The sequence below is a fragment of the Calonectris borealis genome, chromosome 1 (assembly GCF_964195595.1).
Source record: "Calonectris borealis chromosome 1, bCalBor7.hap1.2, whole genome shotgun sequence".
NCBI classification, from domain to species: Eukaryota; Metazoa; Chordata; class Aves; order Procellariiformes; family Procellariidae; genus Calonectris; species Calonectris borealis.
The window spans coordinates 203,246,603-203,271,338 of NC_134312.1; the positions used below are offsets into that span (position 1 = coordinate 203,246,603).

General features: G+C 38.6%; 1 protein-coding gene across 1 annotated transcript in view; it reads left to right on the forward strand.

The window, feature by feature from the left end:
- Window positions 1–24,736, forward strand: part of GUCY1A2 (guanylate cyclase 1 soluble subunit alpha 2) — a 154,893-nt gene that overhangs the window by 89,422 nt on the left and 40,735 nt on the right. The window contains exon 6 of the mRNA XM_075140063.1: window positions 17,985–18,128. Coding sequence (XP_074996164.1) covers window positions 17,985–18,128 — 144 coding nt within the window. The remainder of the gene's footprint in view (window positions 1–17,984; window positions 18,129–24,736) is intronic.

Sequence of the window (24,736 nt, forward strand, 5' to 3'; positions counted from 1 at the left end):
TGGGAATATATGCCTTATATTCCCATTCTCCTATAGGATCGTACATGTCCTGTATTATAGCCTGGTTTCCTTTAGGTGACACATCAGCCACAGTCCTAAGGGTGATGAAGTGCATAGTGATGATCCTCGCCCAAGCTGCAGCTCCTGGAAGGCACTCAAATACTGTTTGAGCTGAAACTTGAATGGTTTAGGGTTTAGGCACTTATCTTTCCCCTGAAAGAATTCCAATTTTCCCTAAAGAGCAGAGCATTCACTAAAAAAAGTGTTATAAGAGATTTAAACTTCCACTGAAAAACAGGAAGAGGACAGCAGATGTCCATTCATGGTAAATTGAATGAGTGGGACATGGCACTAGGGTGCCATGTTCCTTTGGTATTCTGCAGAAAAGATGTCTCATGTGTTGGTCCTATTACAGACTTCATCACCTTCACTTCTCTTCAGTGGATTCAGTGTCCAGTATGTATTTGAGAGAAAAAAGAGGGGAGATAAAATTTAATAAATGCAATTAAGATATTATCTGTGTAATTATCCTATGAAATGTACAGAGAATATGTTTTGTATATGGAATACCCTTAATTTTGTGACAGGAGAAGTAGAGCAAATTTCTTTTTATAACTGAATGCACCAAAGAAAAAAAAGTAGTTGTAAAATTGTATATTGACTTTGTTTTCTGTCTGAGGCTTGCAAACTAAATCACCAGTTTTCAAACTGTTTCAAATAGTATTTTTTGACAGGCTATAGAGAAAAGCTCTTCACAAGAGTGCTGTCCCTTTAATTTTTAGCCTCTAATACACTTTAAAAGGCATCCAAAAATATTAATTACCCACCTAAATAATAATTGTGGCTGAAAAGTTACAATACATACCACACATAGAACTGAACATAGTATATATATAGGTTGGTAGGACAGTATACCAAAGTAAAAGATCACACTGTAAATAAGTTTTGTGCTCCTGGGCTAGGGGTTTGTATTACCAACACTCAGAAGCCAAAGGCCATGTTGAGAGAGGACTACAATGGAAGTATCAGCCCTTATTTGAAAATTGTTACGGTGATATAGTCAGAAAAGATTGGAAGTTTCATCTCGTTTTGTATTTATCTGATGTTACTGCACTGGATCTTGAGCTAGCTCTGAGAACGGGACTTGAGGACCTTCTGACCCGTAGTCAAGAGTGATATCTAGTGACCCTGTTTCACATGCTGTATCTGGTACATGGGTGTAGTTAGTGTTTTCCCAGATGATTAATTTTAGTTAGCTGTTTTGAGGCATTCAGGACATTCTTTGTTGAAAACTATGGTTGCATGGGAATAGGAAATAAAGTATGTAAAACTCTATGACCTGTTTTGAAGGAAGGTTGGCTGAGTCCTGTGAGAACACTAAGAAGGAATATTTATACATAGGTCATGAATATTACATCATTTAGACCATGGCTTTCTGCCTTTCACCTAGCTTTGTGCCACTTTAGATAGAAAGATGTTACTGTATGGAAATACTGTCCTGACCAGTGAAATAAGATGACAGCTGCTGAGATAGGCAAGATAAGATTTATGCATTCAGAAAATGAATAAACACTCCAAAAAGTTAAGACCCCCATCTAATTCTATGAGCAGAGGAATGAACAAAAGCTATTTTTCTATGGAAGGATGTCTTGCACATCTAACACCCTTTCTCCGCTGTTACTGCCTTAATATAGCCAGTTCTTTCTCAGATCCTTTCATCCTGGGTTTTCCTCCATCTCGCTGCGCCCCCATGTCCCCTGAGCCTCCCTGCAGGTACCCTGCTTCCCTCCACAGCCCATCCATGAGCAAGGCAGTGCACTGTGGCTATTTTTGAGCTGTATGTACCCTTTTTTTCTCCCCCCTGCAAATCTTTTTTTCATTTGTTTTTTAACCAGAAGTCCGAAAAAGTTACTGTGGGATTAGGTGAAAATGTCTCAGTTGAGCATTACAGAAAGACAAAACTCAGGCAATGAACCCTTTTTTTGCTCCTTAGAGAATCAGGCTTAAAATAAAATGACAATTCTTTTGAAAAAGCATTTGCATTTTAAAGTAAAAATAGCTTGTGTGTTTATATCTTTTTCATTTGTTTCAGATGATATTCTGGAAGCTAAGTTTATTGCTAGGAATGATCACCACCACAACAACTATAATTTTGGAAGTTATTGTCAGGCAGTAAATTTTAGATATTTGTATTTGTATATAGATAGTATTTAGAGATAGTATTTGTACCCCCAACCTGCCTCTAAGATATACTTCTGTAACTAGGCTACAGAAATTTATCATGTGACCTATATATACATCAAAACAGATCAAATTTGCTTGTTTTTAAACAACATGGCAAGAATAATTTGCAAAGATTATTTGGTAAGTACTTCTGAATACCAAATTCACCATTTTGTAAACACAAAATTAAGAAAAATTCATTAAATAAATTCCATGCTGTAAATTATTCACCCAGCTTTACTGTTACAGCATTTTGAATTCAGAACCTCGGTGTGTCTAATCTTGGACTCAGACAATGAATGTAATATTTTCAATTGTCTCATGCTATTCATTCAGGGATGTTTACAGAGAAGTATGGCGCAGAAAGAAGAACAAAGATCCTCGCATTTAACAAGTCAGACATAGAGGGCAAGCATAATGAGCTGTTGGATACAGAATAAGAAATGCTTGGAGAGGGCTGAAGGGGAACGAATTAGACTTTGAAATTTCTTGGAAATGAAAGTAAGTAGCTATAACTGATGAGGTAGGGAAAGGATATCCAATGGATGGATGCATAGGTAAGAATGACACAGACAGATGGTGGGCTCAGAGCATGAACTTCACAGGAGCATTCTGAACGGATACCAAAGATGACAGACTGCGTTTGTCCAGGCTGAGGGAGAACACTCCAGTGAATGAGATGCACGGTGAAACGGGCTGGGGTGACAATTTTAGCAATGTGGAAGAATCTGTGTTTTAGAGAGTGAAACTTTAGAAAGAATCTGCTTACGTATAGCCTTGATGAAAGATCAAGCGGGACACTCTTGGAGTAATACAGAAGGGAGAAGATGTGAGAGAACTAAGACCTGGCAATGCATTTGGAAACTGGTGCTGCTGACTGTCTGAGCTACTTATATTTGGCTTGGAATTGAGGAATGGGAGAAAAAGATGCTGTCGAGCAGGGAGTGCAAATCAAAGCAATGTAGACACAGATGCTTGGTAAGTTAGTGTCTGTGGGCATGCAAGTAGAAACATGGACTCCAGGAGCAGAAGTAATGGGAGAGAGAAGATCTCAGTAAATTTTGAAAGCAGTTGCTTTGGGTAAGATATATACTGTTTGGCCAGAGTGTTTGTGTCTTTGTTTTGACCTGTTTTTCTCTGTGTGTTCCTGTTGTTTATGAGCCAAGTGCTGGGAAATGATGCTCCAGCTAAACCATCTCATTATCAAATAAGCTATTTAGATATGCTCCAGCCATGGCTGCTGGCATTTAAAACGTAACCCTGCAGACTGAAATCTTCCCTGCTTAAGATTCCTGCAGCTTCTGGTTCTCCCTCCAAGTAATATGTCTTTGACATAGGTTCATTTTAAATATTTTTTCTTGTTGAGTCCTTTTGCCTGCGTAGGCCGGCTTTCCCAGCTCTTTTCCCTTTTTTCCTTTCTGAATCAACCCCATTTCCTTCCCTTGCCCTTTAACTACTGCATGGAGTAAAGGCAGCATGTATTGTGACTGGTTTTTTGGTCATGCATGCACTGGCTGGGTGGCTATATATGCTGGCTGGGTAACGCCAAGCCAAATAGAGCAGAACCAGGCCTGCTCTTGTAGGTTTTAGTTTCTTTGTCTTTTCTCTGGACAGTGCAGCATTTGGCCTTGAAGACATTTGCAGATTTTCCCCTGATGCTAAACTTCTCTTTCTGTGAAGTGCTGAGTCCCACTTTCCATATTTGAGCAGAGTCCTAAATGTTTTCAACAATGAACTGTTGTCAGCTGCCAAAATTTCTGTTGTACATCTTTGTTGTCAAAATTTTAATTGAAAGCTTACTGAATATTTATTGAATAAGGCAATATCATTCCACAGGTTAATTTTATAGTTAGAATTCACAGCTTCATTATGTGAATTTCTGCTTTCTCTTTGGTTTCATTATTTGACTAAACTGACACTCTCTCTGAGTGGTGCCACACACATGCCTCAAAGTCCTTTACCCGCTTTCTTGGGGTTCTCTTTGGCTATTATTCCTGGCAACATTATTTCACTTGCTTTACATTGAATGACATTATTTTATTTTTTCTGAATGATACAGTTAGTATGTCAGGTCTTCATTTTCTGATTTTATACACTTTACTCTGGTTACAGCCTTAATTTTTGCTCATTGTAAAGACCTGAGACTTCAACAGGGTTGGAAGTCTGGACTGCTCTGCAATCATTCGAGACTGAAATTCACCAGTTCTGAAAAATGTTGTTTATATTGAGGTTGTGATATAAGGCTTTTAGGAACCTAATTTTAAACTCACATTTTCTAAAAATAACACTTTACATTTTTATACTGGTAGTTTAAGTTGCAGAAATCAATATTCATTTTACAGAAAATACCAGTACTTTCTCAGTGCCATGACTATCCCTCCTTGAGAACCGGTATTTGTACATATTCATATATATGTTCTTAAGCTTACTATCAGTGCTATAATGACTAAAGAATACTGCAATGACAGGAGTCATGAGCTTCAGACTATTCTGAGTTTTTCCAGGCTTTATGTTTCAGAAGTTGAAAACCATAGTCTCCAAGTTTTCATGTAAAATCTATGGCCACTGTTTTTGTTTTCTTTCCATCACTTCTGCAGTTTTAACCTTTTAAATTCAGTGCAACTACATGACCATTTTGAGAAGGTTTCAAATTCTTTTAGCTTCAGCTTAGGCATCTGCAGAATGAAGATTATTATGAAATGCAATTAAAATATGTAAATGATACTGATACTCTTACATGAGCAATATGATATGCATAAAATACCGTGATATACCTTTTTAAGATGAATAGGTGCAGTGTTGGGGATTACTGGTGTACTATGTGTTGCTTCCTGTTAGTTTAAAGTCAGTTTTTGGTTTTGAATGTGTAATAGAAGAAAATGGGTAATAGAAGAAAATTTCCATTGCCCCGAAGCTCGCTCTCTCTGTGGTGCCACCCAGCCTGGCAGAGCTGCCCTTCAGCACGCTGCTCTGTTCAGGTCCCACCACAGAGGGCTCCTGAACCTTCTTCCTTTTCTTGCTCTGAGCAGGCTATAGCACTGAACTCTTTGAACTCTCTTGCCACGCATGGACTTACTTGCTGGCACACAGGTGTGTCTCACTCCACTATGAAGTCAGGGCAAAGCTGGGGCACGTATCTTTTTGGGGAACTCAGAATTGTTCTTGGGTTAAGTTAAAAAAAAAAGAAACACAAAAGATTCCTTGGATTTTCCTTGTAGATCTGGTGTATCACCACCCAAGAGCTCCAGGATATTTTAAGACTTCCCATTACTTTAAGCATGTATTTTTCTGCAGTCTTTTGGAGGATTTACACTTTTTGTCTTAAGGGAGATGTGCAAATGAAGCAGCCGTGCAGGCTCCAGAAGAGTTATGCTTTACTTTATAAACATACAGACCTGCACAAAGCAATGTTCCCCTGCTTTAGGCAATTCATCACGTGAGAATCCTCTAAAGAGTCTAGGATTTCTGCTTTTGTATATAATTTCTTCTTCAGAATACCTTGCTTGTATATATTTCCTTCTCTCTTTCTCTTTTGTCTCTCTCCTTCCACTTTCTTTTATCTGAAAAGCACACATTTGTTTATAAGCGTGCCGCTCCATTTCTCTTGAGCTGCTTGGGAGCCTTAGAGCCTATGTCTAACTTGCAGATCCTGGGAATGCTTCCCAAGTCCTCAGTTTGTGTGTGAACCCTGGTTATATCCTGACTTTTTATTTGGACAGAACCCAGAAGGGTATCCTCCTTTGGGGCTCCCTGCTCCATATTGAGGAGCAAGCCCAGACATAGCGGCTGGACAGGAACCATGGCTAAGAGCATGCCGTATTGCAGCATACAGGTCTCCCTGATGCTATGTTTTGTAAAACCACCATTAATACTTAAATCCTTTGTTTTCTTCTGTCAAGTTTCTCCACCTTCTAAATTTTACTCCCTCTGAGGCAATGGAGAAAATTGGTGATTTCACTTTCCACCAGCCTAGGCTATTTCCATTTAAACAGTCCAGTATTGTGTCAGATCTAGAGGACACATAGCACAACTGTGAAGACATATGGCTGGCTCTTCATATACATGAGCATGCCAAGATGCAGCATTTTCATTCATGCAAATAGCATTCATAACTGTACGTTAATTGCTTAGATGATTTAAATGAATATGGAGGATACTTAGGTAAGTTAAAAGAAACTAACTAACGTATGAATTTCAAGACAGATAAATTAAAGCTTGTGTAACCTTGAGGAAAATGTTATTGTTCAGTAGTAGTTTTAATACCAGGCATACCTGTAGCAAATTAAGACCACTGTTACATCTGGAGAAAGGCAGTCACATTAAACTGAAATGTGTGTCTTAAGTTATGCATGATTATTTTAATATTTGCTTATTTTGTTAAAGAGTTCTTTAGTTTGACATTGCAACTGCCTCACATAAAGCAGAATGCCAGCCAGGACATTTTCTATTAATCAGACATATTTGGTCTGATTTTTGCAATTTCATATTTGCCTACAGAAGAAAGAAATCATTTATGCACTATGACTTTTGTATTCCATGACTGTTGTGTGCAAACCTGATGTTGACATCATGTAAACTGTAAGTCTTCTAGCATGTCTCTATTTTAACTAGTGAAAAAACCCTTTTAAAATACTAGATAAGAAGTCTACACAGCAAGTACTATTTGTCTCTTTTCCTTTCATAAAGAAAACAGCACTCTGAATTAATGTGTAGATGAAAGAGTTCCTCCATATATTGGATACTGAAAGATTTATGCTTGAGACTGCTAAGTAGGTGCTATAGAAAGAATTTGAAAACAGCTCTTCCTGCAAAATGCTCCTGAACTTGTCAGCATGTAGCATCATTAAACTTACTAAAAATAAAATGCCCTCAGGCCTGGTAAGAGCAATTGCTTCATAATTAGGCTCTCAGGAAAGGACCTGGGATTTATAGTAAGACATTTCTTTTAAAAAATTATCTTTACTAGATGAGCAGATTTCTGAACTTCATAGGTGGACACTTGGAATCCATTCCTGCTAACATGGGAGGGGTTTTCCATACAGTGAACTATTTCCAGAAGCAGAATGCAGTGTCATAAAAGCATTGCAGAGTTACCTTGAAACTTAGGCACAAGGTTTCACTGCTTAGGAGTTAATTTTGAAAAGTTGAGAGACAGAAGAGAACCAAACACTAAGGTAGAAAGTAAAGGAGATTCTTGGGTCCATTTGAAGACAGTCTTATTCTCAAATCCTATCTTGAAAACTTTTAAAACCTTTAAAAAACAGGAGTTTTTTTTGTAGTATCCCAGAGATTTTGGGAACCTATAAATAATATTGTAGCTAACAAGTAGAATTAATTTCTAGCAAAAAACCCCAGACCTAAGTATTTTAAGCTGACAGATGTTGTTAAGGTTCACAGTGTTGCACAATTCAACTGCGTTTCAAAGCTTTTCTGCCAAGTCTGTGCAGTGGAAAAACATATAGAATACTTCAAAATGCAAACAGAACTAGGCTTTAATTTGTATTCACACAACATCAGGAAAACGAATGGATTTTGATTAATTTGAAAAAGGTCAGTATTCACTATTATATAGACAGAAATGTAGATCTAGAAGCCACCTCAGGATCAAGTATACTTAGGCCACACTCGGTGGAGGCTTTTCTGAATTGCACTTACACCACCTCCAGAGAAAGAGCACACACACTTCACCTCTCAGTGGAATAACCTATCTAGTTTCTCACCAGAATGTTTCTCTGACATTTCTTTCCGTAGAATCTGTATTTTAGATTAAGTGACTTGTTCAAGTCTTTCTACCAAAATACTTCACATCTGCCCTCCCTCCCACTTAGTGATTAATAACATCCCTGACCTGCATGCCAAAATATGCATGCCAAGATACAGGACTTTTTGAGCTAAACAGGATCTTGCTGTTGTGCTGACAAACAGTATCTTAGCACTAGCAGTCAACACACTCATGCAATCTTTTTTCCTGTTTTGGGGTACTTTATGGGAGCAGGAACATGCACTCCGTAGTGCACTTTCAAAGGCACGGGGTGAGTCATGCATGAGAAGTTAACAGCTCACTAGAGTCTTCTGAGAGTTTCACAAACTAAGCCTTCCCAGTCTGTGGCCATAGTAGCCCACAAAAACCTGGTTTTCAGCCATTTCTCAGAAAAAGCACGCTGATGAAAACATGGGAGGGGTCTTGTATATCAAATGACAGTCTGGGCATGGAAGCAGGCAATTAAGTAAAAATATAGACATTTGGGTCCTGCTGTAGTAAATGGGTAAAACAATGAGGTTTCCAGAATTCAGAATGGAATACATCATGCCCTGGAATGGATGGAATACATCATTTTTCTCTTTAGTGACTATGGAAAAAGTATAGATGAGTAGCTTAAATTAGAGGCTTAATTTTTGTGTGACTGACACTAGGTAGTGTGAGTCCCATCGTGAATGACAGTGTTGTAAGGTTATTACTGATTTGCAGAGGTATATTTGGAGAAGGATTTGGGCAGAAGGAAATATGGGAGATGTCAATGACATCTTGAGGTAGAATATGGATATCAAATAAAATGCTCGTTGTGATGAGTGCTGAGATTGCTGACTTAAAATAAAACTAGAATGGAGAGAATCTCCCTTTTCTTCAGTCTTTGTCCCATACCAGTTAAAAAGGTATCCTGTTTGCTGCTGAACTAGAAGTCACGGACAGGAATAACGAAGCCCAAATGATAAGTCTGAAGGACCACTTTGCCATCTACCATGGCTTTTTCCTTACTTTCCTGCTGTACAATTTAGGGCAGAAAACAGATGAAAGAAAAGCCCATTGAGAGATACTAATAACTTCAAAGGTTTCTTACAGAGTTATAATTGCAAGAATTTAATCTTAAGGCTGAACTTTGCTGTATTCCTTTAGGGGGAAGACATTTCAGCTTTCATAAAAGAAATATACAGTGTTGAGGTACTATTCGGTGTTGCAGATGGAATGAAATATGGATAAACAGGATAATGAAAATTTTGGGAAGGCATAGGTCTTTACTGCAGTACCTGAGAACACTTCCCAGCTTCCAGTTCCAGGTGCATTCCCATCCTGAATCCTGGCTTCATGCTGGGGTGAGACTTAAAAAACCACCTCCTTATGTATTTATATGCTCCCATGGAAATGCAACCTAGGTGTGCAGGAAGCGAAGATGTGCTCCAGTAAGTCCAGGCTGAGGAGTACATATGGAACTTACTCTAAGAGACAGTCAGGTCCATACCCTGACTTTGCTCCTTAAGAAACTATTTCCAGGTTTTCAAAACGAAATTAATAAGCTAGAAGTCATTGATTTTGTTGTTAATGTAATCGTAAGAGTCACTTAAACTTCTTATTCTCCAATAAATGCTGTTCTGAGCCTGGATTAATCTCTAAGAGTGGAAGGAGAGTGTAGAAAGGTTTTCCACTGGTTCATCTGTCCATCTAGAGGACTGAAGGACTGTTTGATTTCCAAGAACTTCCCCTGTCCTACGTCTAAAATTCACGTTCCTCTGTGACCTTCCGTGTTCAGTCTGCCCTTCTGCCTCTTCACATGGTCTGGTTAATTCTTTCTCTTCCGTAGTTCTGAGACAGAAGTGAAACTATACTATTTGTAACATAGAACTAGTCATCTAGGCTGTCCTCACAGTCAACAGAGGGAAATATGATTTCATAGGGCGAGTGTAAATCTTTTTTAGTGTGAGATTCATCTTTTCCTGAAGGAGATGCTTAGCCCAGGTCCAATGACTGCTAGGGTTCTCATTTCAGTCCATTGATTATAAAGAGAATTGAGAGTGAATAACTCATATTCAGATTACTATATTAGAAATGTCTCTGGTTAGGGGAGCTGAATCTTGCTCATGTAGTCTACACCTTATCAACTTGCAGCCTATGTGCTTGAAATATTTCTTCTTCCCTGATTGTGCCATCTACTTCTCATGTGCTTTATTTTTACAGTTATTTAATCATGTTATATAGTTGAATGCCATGTTATGTTGTTTAATGCATAGAGTGTATTTTGATTGAGTAAAATGAAGTTTCACTGCATTTAAATTTCTCTCTTACAATCAGCATCAATTCAAATTATTACTTCCCTAATTTCATTGCTTTTTATTATATTGGCACTGCAATAACTCCCATCACCACCAAGCATGAGAATTGTGCTGTCTCTCAACAGGGTCCCTTAGAATACTTTACTGATTAATTCAAAGCTTGACTTTCCATGACTTTTGCAAATGAATATGATGATTTTCATCCAAAGAACTATATGTATTGCTCACTCCTGTTGAAACAATCAGTAACATGTGGGATTGACTGTAAGAGGCAATGGAGTATTCAAGGATCCTTGACATTAGTGCTGATTCTGTTCACTTTTAGCTAAGAAGAGAAATATTAACAGCATTTCATCAACCAAGGAAACTGAGGTGTTAATTTTACTGATGATCATTACAGAAAGATAAAGAAAGGCTGATGTTCTGGCAGACGCTAATCTGCTGGGTGATCACCAGGGAAACTGTAGTGTTGCAGCTCCAAACAATGCAAGTCTGTGGCTCAACTGAGAAGTAAAGTTATGCATAATAAAATATACAGAAAAAAGGGCTTTTTTTTTCAAAATTGGTTTCCTTCCTGCCTTCCTTCCTTCCTTCTCTCTTTCTCCCTCCCCTCCCCTCCCCTCCCCTCCCCTCTCCTCTCCTCTCCTCTCCTCTCCTCTCCTCTCCTCTCCTCTCCTCTCCTCTCCTCTCCTCTCCTCTCCTCTCTTCTCTCTCCTCCCCTCCCCTCCCCTCCCCTCCCCTCCCCTCCCCTCCCCTCTCCTCTCCTCTCCTCTCCTCTCCTCTCCTCTCCTCTCCTCTCCTCTCCTCTCCTCTCCTCTCCTCTCCTCTCCTCTCCTCTCCTCTCCTCTCCTCTCCTCTCCTCTCCTCTCCTCTCCTCTCTCCTCCCCTCCCCTCCCCTCCCCTCCCCTCCGCTCCTCTCCTCTCCTCTCCATAGGAATATAGGTCACAAATCAGAAAACATTTCATTATTGCCAATGGAGGAAAAACAATAATAAAAAAATTTGCCATTACTTTAATGTTTCCTTGGACAGTTTGAATATTACATCATGAAAAGTTCAGAAAGTGTGGATAATTTTCAGCTTTAATTTTTCCAGTGGAATTTGTGTAGCAGATTTTTCTTCTTGGAATTAAAAGATAGAGTATTAGAGGGAAAAATCAGTGGCTCCAGTATAACCTTAATTATCTAAATGTCAGGGGAGACAGAAAACATTTGGGCGACTGAAATTTCAGATAATTATCAATATAGCTAATAGATATATTGGGAGACAGGGTGTACCATATAGTTAAAGTTTGGATTACAGTAGAAACTGCCATAACAAGTGCATTATAATGGTCCATGTTTGACAGTATTGAACGTGGATACTTGAAGAAGTACAAGAAGCCCCATGAGCTACTTATGAAATGTCAGATACATATGGCAGACTTCTTTCTAGCATTTTCATTTTGAGATTTACACCCTAAAATACAAGGATTATGTTCTTTACCACTGTATTTGCTGAAGCATCTATTAAAATCCTCACTGTTTGCAGAACTGTTTGATTGTTCTTTAAAAAACTTGCAAAATACTTTTTATCTCAGTAAGATCTTGTGTTCAATAAGTTTCACATGCTTCCCTCTTTCCTAATCCATAAGGATGCTGATGTCATTGATGTCTCTTGCCCTCCCACCCTGCACCACTGTGAAGAGCCCACCTCTGTTTCCTAGAGGACCTCCCATAGGCACGGGGCGCTGCTGTTAGGTCCCCCCGAAGCCATCTCTGCTCCAGGCTGAACAAGCTCAGCTCCTCCAGCCTCTCCTCACAGGGCAGGTGCTCTGGCTCCCACCATCTTGGTGGCCCCCCCCAGAGCTGGATCCAGTTTATCAATCTCTGTCTTGCACTGAGGGACTCAAAACTGTTCACAATATCTAGCTGTGGTCTAACGAGTGCTGAGTAGGGGGTGATAACCACTTCCCCCAGTCTCTGTTCATACAGCCCAGGCTATCATTGGCCATCTTAATCCCAGGACTCGCTGCTGGCCCATGTGCCGCTTGCACCAGGACCCTTAGGGTCTTTCCTGCAGAAGTTGCTCCTCAGGAAGTTGGTCCCAGGCTGTATCAGTTCCAGGGAAATTCCTTCCAAGGGACAGGACTTTGCTTATGTCCTTGTTGCATTTCATGAATTTCCTGTCGGCAAATTTGTCGCGCCTATCCATGTCTCTCAGGATGGCAGCCCTGCCCTAGAGCAAATTGACCGGTCCCCCCAGTTTGGTGTCAACTGCAGACTTGATGAGAGTGCAAATAATATTATCAGGAAAAGAAGCACAGGTTTTGTCAGAAAAGGCAGATATATTTACTCAGTGAAATTCTAGATTTTTTTTTTACATGCTGTATTTTGAAAGCAGTACACATTGCATGCACCTAGAACAATGTGTCTGTTATTTGGGTAGGAGAGGGGGAACAAGCATGGGCAATAGGTGAAAGCAGAGGCAAGTATTTTAAGATGGAGAATAATGCTCTTCTGTGCAGGGGAAAAAAACACACACAAACCAGAAAACTTAGTTTTCTCAGTGAGAAAAGTTAAGTGAGGAAGGCAAAGAGCATTAAACTTCGATTAGCTAAGCCATTACCCCTTTCCCTGCTGCTTATTTCTATTTTTTTTCACTCTGAAGCTCTTTAAGAGGAAACGGATATCATTGCAACTGCTGTTTGTTATTATTTCAATATTATAAAATGAAATTTTATAGAATATCTCCCAGCAGTAGGAGAGTTTCAGGGTATTGGCAGATTGCTCATAAGTGATAAGAAACAGGTTAGTAATAAGCTTCTCATCAGCTAAATATAGCATATACACTTTACATACTGTGGCTGTAAACAGGGTGTGGAGCGTAGAGAAACTGTTTAATATTCCAAGTTTTCCTGCCAACTTAGAATTATAATGATTATGAACACACACTTACTTAAGCAGAAATAAATATTTCTGATGATTAAAATAACAGAAACACGTGAGACCACGAGCAGGATTTGTTGCATTTGGAAACTCAACTGAATTTGAAGAAATATCTGTTACTCTATAAAAGGAGGATAAGAAATCAAGACATGGAAAGGGCTGAAGAATATCTATGTTTAGTTACTCTATCTAAAGTCTATATGTGTGATGCAGTTATATAGATAATCTATATATGTTAATAGAATAAACCAGATAAACTTTGAACAGCATAATGTATTCTTCTTCATATGTGTACCATTGAAAGGTTTTCTTTTCTCAAGGAAGAGCATCCTTGAGCAAAGGATGGTTATGCAATATTTATGTATTTACTTTCCAAAGTAATCCTGTATTCACTTGATCAACTGTGTATGACATCAGGGTATCCAGGAATGTCCTGTAGTTCTTCATCCTGAATCGCACTGTAAATTTTTTTCCAGTGCCTTGTGAGAAGAAAAAAAATCTGTTCTTTCTGTGCGTATATCTATCAGGAAGGTGCTGAAGGATGAATGTCCCTTGAATGGATTTGGCTTGAGAAGGGCTCCATTAGCAGTTAATTTTATCTCAGCAGGACAGCCAAAACTAAAAACTCAAACTCAAACTAAAATCACTAGTGCAATCTGCCTTAAGGGCTTTTATTTATGTGTGACACTTTGAGTTAGAGACAATACTTTAACTGTGTTTATCTCTATAATGAAGGCAATCCAACTTTTTATTTCCAATTTATTTATTTATTTTGCAAAAGAGCATTGAACAGTCCATAGAAACAGAGGCATAGATTATTTTAGGGTGAATGGTACTAAATATTATAACCCTTAGGAGTGAGATAATAAATACCTATGCAGCGCTGTGAGTATTTTGGAGATGGGAACAATAGTACACAAGTACCCTTCAGAGGAAGGTGAAGGATCTACAAGGGACATGCTGTTAAGGGTATATTTTCTTCCTGAAAGAAGACAGCAATTTTTTAATTTTCAGACCCATTTTTTTGTACATATTTAGTTTTAATCATAAGCAAAAAAGCCCTCTTGATATAATTTAACCCATTAAAAAAGGAACAAACTGCACACAGACTTATTTATGGCTCTTACATGAAAAAAAAAAAAGTCATGAGTACTCCACTGTAACAGTTATAATACAAATTATCTATCAGGCTTTTACAGGAAACCTGTTGAGAGAGACAGGACTAACACTAGAGCCAGTCCTCCCTCCAGCTACTTCTTTCAGTGGATTTAATATTTCTGATTGGTGTAGGAATTTCAGATTAGAATTGCCACAACAGTGACCCCCACGATGACATTTTTTATATTTATTTCCAAGTTGTGCTTTGAAAAAGGTGCTAGTAAAATTCCTTAGATTGTTGGGATTCCTGAATATTTTAGATGAAAATCTTTAAACTTGCCATTGCAGGTTTCATTTACAAAATGATATTTCCCCCCTTGTGTGTAACCCTGTGAAATGAATTGTGACGCTTCTGTTCCTTCATTATTCTAGAAGTTCATATACATAATGACTGGTGCATATTCATGCATTCACGAGGAAGAGTACAGAAGCAGGGATGTTACTTCAATACACCACATTTTCCCTTCTAAACTGTCACTGAATCAACACCCCAACTTTATACCCAGGGAACATCATTCAGCTACAACTTCCAGTTTCTCAGTTAAGTAACAGAACACAACACAAGGTTTAGCTATTGGTAGTTAGAAGAGACCTGTTGGAGCTGCCCGGGGGACAGCTTGCTAACCTCTGGACACATTAGATTGGAGAAATGCTATTCTGTCTGCTGGGCTACCAGCTTCATCTGCAAGTCATATTCCACCTAAAATCGGTATGAATTAAGAACAAGTGACTATAAGACAATTACTATAGAGCTCAACTTCTATAAAAAGCACTGTTCATGTCTAAAACAGACATACTGTATCTACCGAGGACAAACAGAAGCTGGGTACATAGAAAATAACTTCCCAAAAGTAGAAGGTACTTTTGTTTGTTTCCTGCTGCAAGTCTTACACATTGTCACTCTACAGTATTCAGCAGTCTCAGGATATCTACCAAGAAGCTTTTTCTGAATTGTAGAGTACACACAACTACTTCAATTAATTATGAATCTTAATCTTCGATTTGTTGAGGGCCTGACTGAAAATCTTTTGGACATTTCCGATGACTTGATGCGGAGTTATAGAAGGCTTTAGAGAAGGCCTTTGTATAGCAGTGTAATTAGCTGCAATGATTCCTGGCTTCTTTGTTTGTTAATTAAGAATAAAAATGATATCCTCTGTTTTTTATAGATTGGTCTAATTTTGAAATCTGAGTTTAACCGCACTACTCTTCTATGGTGCTATATATTAATTCCTAATTAATGAAAGCTCCAGTGAAGCTGGCCAGAGTGAGTGTAAATCAGTGAAAAGGGATGAAAAGTAGGTAATAGTAGGTCAGGCTATCAGTGAGTGGCTAGAAATATTAACAGCAGTAAGAAACAATTATTTAACTTGAACAAAAGTGTACCAAATCTTAATAAAGGTAAAACTGTCAATCATGTGCAAAAAATGGCTGAAATATTCAAAACAGAATATATTTTGTTTTTTAAAAGAAGCAGCATAATCTATTCCAGTCTTCTAGTGCTAGCAAAATACCTTTTTCTGCATATGTATCTAGGAAGGATATAAAAATAAAATATACGACTAATAATGCACTATAATAGTCACATTACAAAGTCAAAAACTCAGAAGTTAGTTTATCACATGGTAGAGATTTCCTCTGAAGTTTCATTACTGTATATCATGTTGAAGAGCATCAAACAGATCTGAGTGCTGCTATTTTTAGCCACCTTGAGTAGTACCTTCCTTTTCTCTAAATCCTATTGACGTTTATTTGAATATTTATGGAGTAAGTTGCTCTCTGGTGTGCACAGTGATTTCAGGATCTACCCAGCAGATAGTTTGAAGTGAGCTATGAGCAGTACTTTGTTTTTCTGGTCCAGTGCTTGCTCCTCATCTAAGACAAGAGAAATGCCCTTCTTCTCCATGTGTCTGACTCACTGACGGGCCCAGCCTGAAATTCTGAAGTGCTATGTATCGCTCTCATTGCAGTTTCTATTTTAATGTCCTCATATAACCTCATGAAGTTCAACAAGGCCAAGTGCAAGGTCCTACACCTGGGTCAGAGTAATCCCTAATATTAATACAGACTGGGGGATGAAGACAACCTCCTAAACTGCAGGGAGTTGGCAGTCTCTGCTTCTTGTGGACAGAGTTCCTGAGATAAGGCTTGGGTAAAACAGACAGACAGACAGCAGTATTGATTGCTCCTACAGGTTTTTTTCTATATACAAGTACTATTAGGAGCTTCCAAAAGTGATGAGGAAGCTCTAACAGCTGTCTCAGCTCTCAGGCTCTCAGCTCACAAGAAACCCTCAGCTTCTTCTATATATCCTCCTGCGCAATCAACACGAAAGGCTAAGGAGCCAAACTTCACAATGGTCTTGTAGCAGTTTCTTTAAGTTTGATGGTGGGAAGTATTTGCTCATACTGCTGTTCTAGATTCATGCTCTGGTTACATTTACATGTAATGCTTACTTTTTGAGATACTATTTCCAATTCTGTTTATCAGGACTGGAAATGAATCTGAGAGGGTCCAAGTCTACTAATATTAGTAGAATCCCTGCAGAGAGAAGAATCAGCTGTGTTTATTCCCTGAGTAACTCCTTGCTCAGTGCATGCTTTCTTCTCACCCTAGTCTTTGCTGAAGCCTTTTCTGGCATTCCTGTAGTCTTGTGGGCAGGGTGAAAGCCAGATTAGTTATGTAGCAAAAACCAAACTAATCCTTGAGGGCTGAGTCTGCTTGGGCATGTGTTAACGGACTGTGTGCAGAGCACATTGCAGATGTGTGGGCAAGCAGACTGCAAAACACAATGCTGTCAATAAAGCTGCAGAACTTGAGGGCTTCAGTGTTTCTCATGCTGCCTTTATCCAGAGCCAGAGGGCTTCTGTAATTTCCTTTGCTCCCGCTTCCTCCTGAGGGACAGCTTTCTTTAAAGAAAATCAAGGATAAGAGAGAGGTGAGGCCTGTCTGAAGAGACCAGCGGGATCAGTCTGCTGAACTTGATGCCTGAAGGTAGGGAATTCACAGTCAGGTAGCCGGCATAGTAGAGAGAGGCGGCAATTCTTATTTGAAAATAACAGAGGCAGGTGCAGTCAAAAGTCTGTAGCAATAGCATCTATTGTAAATTATCCCTATACCAGGAAGAGCTACCTGCTAATGAGAAGTTATAGACTCTCCACTGTTTTTTATGGTGATGTTTTGCTTTTTCTAATTCTCTTCCTGATACACTTTTCTAGCAGAGCAAATAATAATTACGAATTATTATTATGTAGCACTATTCTTACCCCACAGCAAACTCAGCCAGGATAGTGTCAAACAAAGCTGCAAGCGATTTCTCATTTAGGAAAATAGAGTTTTCTGTATTACTGCTATGGGAGAATGTTATCGTATCTCAGCTGATGGCATACACTGTTCTAGATGTAATGATCTTCTTTGGTTATAATGGTGATGAACCACTATGCAATTGCATGTCAGGTTTTGACTGCACCTGTTTGCAAACTGAGGTAATTATGCTCCGTTGTCTAATTGCGTATTTTATGGATGTTTTGCTCACATGTTTTTAAGCAATGCTATTTGATTGCAGATAACTAATGGTAGGGATCTCTTCTCATTATCATACTTTAACATTTGATTTGTCTGATTGCTGCAGGTGGAAACAATAGGTGATGCGTACTGCGTTGCGGCAGGGCTTCATAAGAAAAGTCTTAGTCATGCTAAAGCCATTGCCCTGATGGCACTGAAGATGATGGAGCTTTCAGAAGAGGTTCTCACTCCAGATGGGAGCCCTATTAAGGTAACCCCTTTGCTCTTCATTCTCAGCTAGTCAGTGGTATGTGGACCTGATTAATTTCATCATGTTCTGTCAGTAGAAGTCTGTTCATTGCTAGGAGAATTTAAAATTGCATCAATATATCACAGTCTTTTTTGTGGACATGTATTTCACTGGTGCCCGTCAACAGTCATGTAAGGTATGCCTTACTTTAGTAAGCACAGTAGACCACACAGACTAGCTGTCACCTTGTCATATGCATTGCATGCCTATTTGTGGTGGAGGGCATTAGATGCACTCCTGGAGCCTTTCTTCCAATTCAGTTTAGTGTGAGAAGAAGACAGTTCACATGATCCGGGACTGTCCCATGCTACAAGCCAAAGCACAGTATGTGATGGCAATTGGGAAATTCGCTTCAGAAGTAGGCTCCTGATCTGAACGTCAACGTTAGTGTAGAGGCCCTCAGAGAGTTCTGCAGCTCTAAGGGGCCACATAAAATAGTTGTTGACCTGTATAAAAGAAGAATGTGTAGGCTGCCCGCTCTTTCTCAGTGTTAATGTGCTCCCTTCCCACACAATTCTGGTTCCTTCTCCTAGATTGGTACAAGAGTTAGCAGGAGATGGAAAACCACATGTCCTTTTGTACCATTTTAAAGTGCCACTGCTGTTCTGCTTCTCTTCATATTATACCAACCTTGTAGCTGCTGGCATTTGGAATTGGTAATGTTTAGGTAGAAGATGGAGGTTCAGCAGGGAAGAAAAATCATGGAGATATATATGTGCCTTTCTTTTTCAAGGGTCAGATTGCGCATTGTTTTCATTATGTGTACTCACTCCTGTTAAATTGTTCTTCCCATAATACAAACCTTTTGTTTTCAAAGAAAATGGGGGTATATGTAGCACAATTATTCAACACTGTCTAAAGCCTATAACAAAAGCCATATGTAGCTGGATGAGAAGGTCGGACAGACTTCCCATGGGATGATTTACATCATGGTTGACATGCACTTTGTAAACTGCAATTCCTCACGTCTGTAAAAAAATGAGGGTTGCATCCGAAATGCTGCTGCTTTTTTTTTTTTTCCAAAAATTGAAAGACCTGTTTTGAAGGTTTAAAACTTGACAGAAAGGAGGTAAATTTTTTAAAAATGTATTCAGGGATGTTGCTGTGATGCTCCTTGAGTAATAAAATTGTACACTTCTGAGTTCAAACTCTTCTCTATGTATTAGTTAGGTCATATCTTGAACTATATTCCTTGAATGGTGTATGGTGAATTAAGAGAGATTTAATCCAAATGAATTGTTCTGTCCAGAAAGGACAGTGTGGATGCAAGGCAACCAAACTAGAAATTCCCTAAAATATGGCAACACAATATTCAAATTAAAATATATTGAGTTCTGGATGAAATATTTTTATTTTTAGGTATCAATGCTGCCGATGAATTTTTTTAAATGTCAAAATAAAATACTTATTTGTTTATTGAAAAATGTCTACATATTCAAAAGAATAACTTTCTGAAAAAATATCTTGGACTATGGATCTTGAAGAAAATTTTTTTTAAACTTCATGTGGACATTCATCAAACACGGAATAAACATTTAAAGACAAATGTTGTCTGAAGATATCAGAAGACATAGCATTTTCAGTTTTGATATAAGACTGTTTCAAACAGGTATTAATTTAATCCTATTAAAATAGATTTTCTAGATTGTTTGATGATTTCTCTATTTTTCCAATTGCTATAGCTGATTAATATATTCTAGCTACACTGTCTCATGCTGGGAGAGCTGTCTTCCAGATCCTCTCCATCTTTTCACTTTCTTCTGAGTGATCGCTGCAATTGTAGGGAAATTTTGAAGGTGTATGTTTTGCTCTGAGAGTCACAGTTTGTGACTGCTTTCATTACCACTGTCATTATTTTTCAGAAAATTCCTCATGATTTCAGTGGCTGCATAAGAAAACCTGTAAAAGAAAGACTATAAAGACAGCACAGAGGAAAAATGCTTGCACAGAATAAAATGCTAGGGATAACCAAACTTTCAAAAAGTGCTGATAAACCTCCTTTAGAATTCAGAAGAAAAAAGTCAGTTCATCGTACTTAAACTGAAAGTAGAGGTACTGAGAAGCTCCTCAGTGGGTGTTAGTTGTGCTGTCTTCAGTTTTATAGATGGGCAGGAGGAATGGTAATATCAACTAATCTCACCTCCTGGGTGACAAAAGCCGTAGAATGTTGTTACCTTGGTACCTAACCTGGTAAATCATGTTTAAAAAAGCTTCTTTCGTAGAGGCATCTTGAATTGATTTTAAAGATATTAAGGTTAGGATTCCTCTCACATGGATGTCTACCCTGTAAAACAATTGAAATAACGACTTTTGGAGAAGTCTACTTTAATTTGTCCTAGTTTAGGTGTCTACTCTAGGGTGAGATGAATCACACCCTAAAAATGCAGATTTTCTCAGTTGTCTGTAAGGGAAGTCTATGGACTTAGCCTACATGTGGATGTCTACACTGTAAGCTTCTACACTCTGTCAGATGAATCCTCCTACAAATGACAAAGAACGCATAGTTTTTCTTAGTGGTTATGTCAATGATCGTCACAGTTAAAAACATATGCATAATTTCTAAATTGAGTTGGCCTCTGTTGAACTGGCTAGAGTGATCCCTATTTTTGTTAGCTGCCAGTTTTTCACTTAAAAAAACATGAAGGTGCCCATCATGCCACAGATTCCCATTCGCAAATGCTCCATGTGCATAATAATGTCTTAAAGCTGCGTCAGGGGTAGTTCGGATTGGATATTAGGAAAAAATGGTCAAGCACTGGAACAAGCAAACATGCTAACGTCTCCTTGGTGTTTGCAGGGGTTTTCTCTTCCAGAGGCATATCTCTTGTTTAAGCTCTCTGAGGTCAGCACTGGAAACCGCGAGTTCAGAAGTTATTCCCCAGGTTTGTGGGGTATGACTGATACGATGCACGTTTAAGAGGCTAATTACTCAGGGGGTGACGTCTTTTCAGGCAGAGTTGTTATTAATCTGTTTGGGTTGTCCTGGTTGCAAAGATTTCAGCTCTAGGGAAACCTAACTGTAGTTATGAAATGTAGCGCTTTTTATTGATGAATACTCAGTTAGATATGTCTGACTTTATGATTATGGTTTATGGAATATATATATTTTCTAAATTACTTTGATGGATATATTTTGTTGTTGTCTTGGGACTGAATTCACCAGAATGCAAATATTTACTTTTTGTAGTGCTTGAAGTGTTCATCCCTGTGATAGCAGTGGATATCTTATTGAATGACACTTGGAGTCTCCGAGAGAAACTCAGGAAGTTAGGAAGAAAAAGTAAATAAATGAATGAAAAGATACCATATCACATAAGTGGGAACTTAGGATAAGATTTTCACCTATAAAGTGCATTAGCAGACAATCAGATGAAATTTGTTATCTGGGTACACAGTTATCATTTGAAACTATTCATTGTAGCGATCACAAAAATGCCTTGTTTGTACAGCCATGTACACTTTATGAAAAAAGCTGGTGTGGCCAGTAAACAGTGATGAACCTCAGGATGGTGACAAGGTGTATGAAGCAGGTCTGATTTATGTCCAGATGATGCTCCCGCCCCCTGAGTCAGAGCTCATTTCATGCTGATGAGAGCACCATGGTGTGCAGCTGGCACAGACTCGGGCGTTTGACACTTCCAGCAGAGCCAAAGGCAGCAGCAGTGCACAAGCAGAATGGAGACCCTGAGCCTGCACTCCTTATACCTGCGTGAATAGCCTGTATTTGCAGGGTAATGAAAAAATGTTGTTTTGCAGAAAGAGAGAGCGAGCTGTATTACAGCAGCCTTCACAAATCCTATCATCAGTGTTGTAACACAATCTGCTCTTTTTGAAAGAAATATTTGTAACAGAAAATGGGCTGATCGTTCTCCTGTGAGTGATGGAGAAGGCCTCAGGTGCCTGTATGATTTTTTTAAACTCAGTTCTATTTGAGGCAAAATCCCATTATTTAGCATGAGCTAAGGCCTTAGTACAAAAGAAGGACTTTTGGTTCAGACACTGCATGTAGAATTGGATATACATTTATATCCTTTCAGCAAAACACTTTTTAGTCCAGAAGCACACGTTTGATTCAGGTTCTGTACAACTAATTATATGTAGTGCCGTATGACTGTGGTTTGAAAATACCGATTTAAAATTGCCTCCTACATTTAAGTGAGTGTTACTTGAATTTAGGATATGCTTCATCTTTTACTACATTTTTTTTAGATAAAGTGGAAGTACATTAATTTTAATAGCTAGAGGTAATGCTGTAAGAAGAATTCTCCAGAGCATTGACCTTTAGAGATAAAGGTCGCAATGCAGATCTCATTTCATGTGTTAAAACCTGTAGGATATTATCAGTGGTATCACTTTTTATCATGCTTCCAATCTTGCCTAATTAATTAATGTGCATTGTATATCCCAAAGAAACAGAAAGGCTTCCTTTTCAGTTTATTGTTAAAAAGGCTGCTCTGGCAGAGCATACCTCGTTTTGACTAATGAGATTTCCCAAGAGGTTATTCTCTAAGATTAGCTGCTTATTTTAATAGTGTATGAAGCTGGTCCTAATAGGGTTGTGAAGAGATACAGAACGGGGAACACACAGAGGAAAAGTAAACGATTTACATGAAGCTGCTGACATTAACTACAGTTACGTAGATCAAGTGTTCCTGTCTAAACCACAAAGATTAGGTCCTACCACAGTAATTGAAAACATGTTTTAAAATATGTTCCTCTACAGCAGAAAAATGTCATGCATCTTTCAAAGTATTATGTTACAATAATATGAGAATTAGGCCTGTAAATACTGTAATCACAAACTGAAGCAAATACATACCTTCACCTTTCTTTTTGCTCACCTGCTAATGACTAGTTCATGAAATAATCTAATTAGAGTAGTGCAGAAAATTTCTAGCTGATACTAGCTTCAATTCGATTAATTTATTCTCAGGTGGGGTAGGTGGGACCTTATATTTGCAAGGCACGTAGTCTGGTCCTCAGCTCAGTTTCTTTATTATCAAGATAGAGCGCTTGATGCACTTGCTTCTAACTTTCAGATGTGCGTGGCCAAACCTATTTTATTATTGGATTTATAAGCTGCACTCAAACAGCGTGGTCTGGTATTAGCACTATCAACATAAGAGCCTGTCTTCATCTATCAGCTAGAGAAAGAAGAACAGCATGGCAGAAGGACCATTTCATGTGAAGGGTGGGATTAACCTCATCTAATTTCAAACACTTACAGTGTGAACAGCTACATTGCAACTTGTTACTATAGCTCCCTCTTTAAATGGAGAGAATAAAGTTATTTTAGTCTGTATTCATCTGATGTGCTTTCAGTGTCTACTTTATAATTAAATATTTGAATGAATATTTGTCAGATAAGTCCTACCTCAAGGGTGAACAGGCTAATGAGCTCTCAGAAGGTTGGATGATCCCACTGGAAGGAGCTGGACTGAAACACAGGTTCGAATCTTTGTTCAGTTACAGCCTTTCCATTTGAAGTTTAGATGTTATCCAGACTTTCTATATTTCAACTTCCTATATATACAATGTAGGTGACAAATAATGTTTTACAAGTAGAACCATTTCTGTAGCATGTCTAAGCTGTGTGACTTTACAGCCGTGCAGCTGCATTAGTTTTGGTTTGTGTTGTCTATTTAAATACCTGTGGTTATGATGACTGGAACAATGAAAGCCTGAGTTTGATAAACCTCTAATCTCTGCTTGCCAAGTGGTAAATTTTAATAAGCATGAACTCTGCCTCATGAGTAAGGGTACAGAAGAGACAAAAGGATTGTAATGGCTCATGTCCACAACGAGAGTGACACACTTTTCTAAATAACATGGAAATGGGCGATGAATTTTAGTGTGCATAGCATCTTCTGCCGGCTCATTAAGTATTCCCCTTTGCATTACGGTAATATGGCACTTGGGCCCAGAACACAAGTAGAGTGAAAATGCCAACATTTGCTTAATATATGCTTTTTTTTAGTTTCTAAATGAAGCGGCCATTCCCATACATACAATGAGGGAGAGTAGTTTAGCAAGTGTTGTCTGTGTAATCCTTTTCAGTGTTTCTTGCCTTGCTTTTAATTTAGATTGTGGAGTGCTGGTTTTATAACAATTTAGTGGTCCTCACCAAATGTGCATCTTTACGTAAGCAGTAAAAGGTTGTCTTATTTTAAATTGTGAAAGGCTGACTGCTGATGCAGGCGTTCTCATCAGCCCTGTGTGAAAAGCTGCTGTGTTACGGCAATGCTCCTTGCTCCATCTGTGGTCTCCTAGCAACTTCGCCTTGTACCTAATGTCTACATCAGACTGGAAGGTATATAATATCCTATTTCAGGCTGGATAACTTCAAACTAGAAATTTCCTTGTACTCAAATGGAACAGTTCCACAAGAGAAACACTTGCATTAAGAGACTTTTACTAAAAATGACCAACGAGCCAGTACAAGAGTTCTTAGTTTCACAGGCTTACCAACATTAGGGCAGCACAACTCCTTTGGGGAGCATTCAAAGCCGCACATCTCAGGGGAAAGCTTGGTACTTTTTCTTGAGAGCATGCCTGGGAGATGGTGAGCC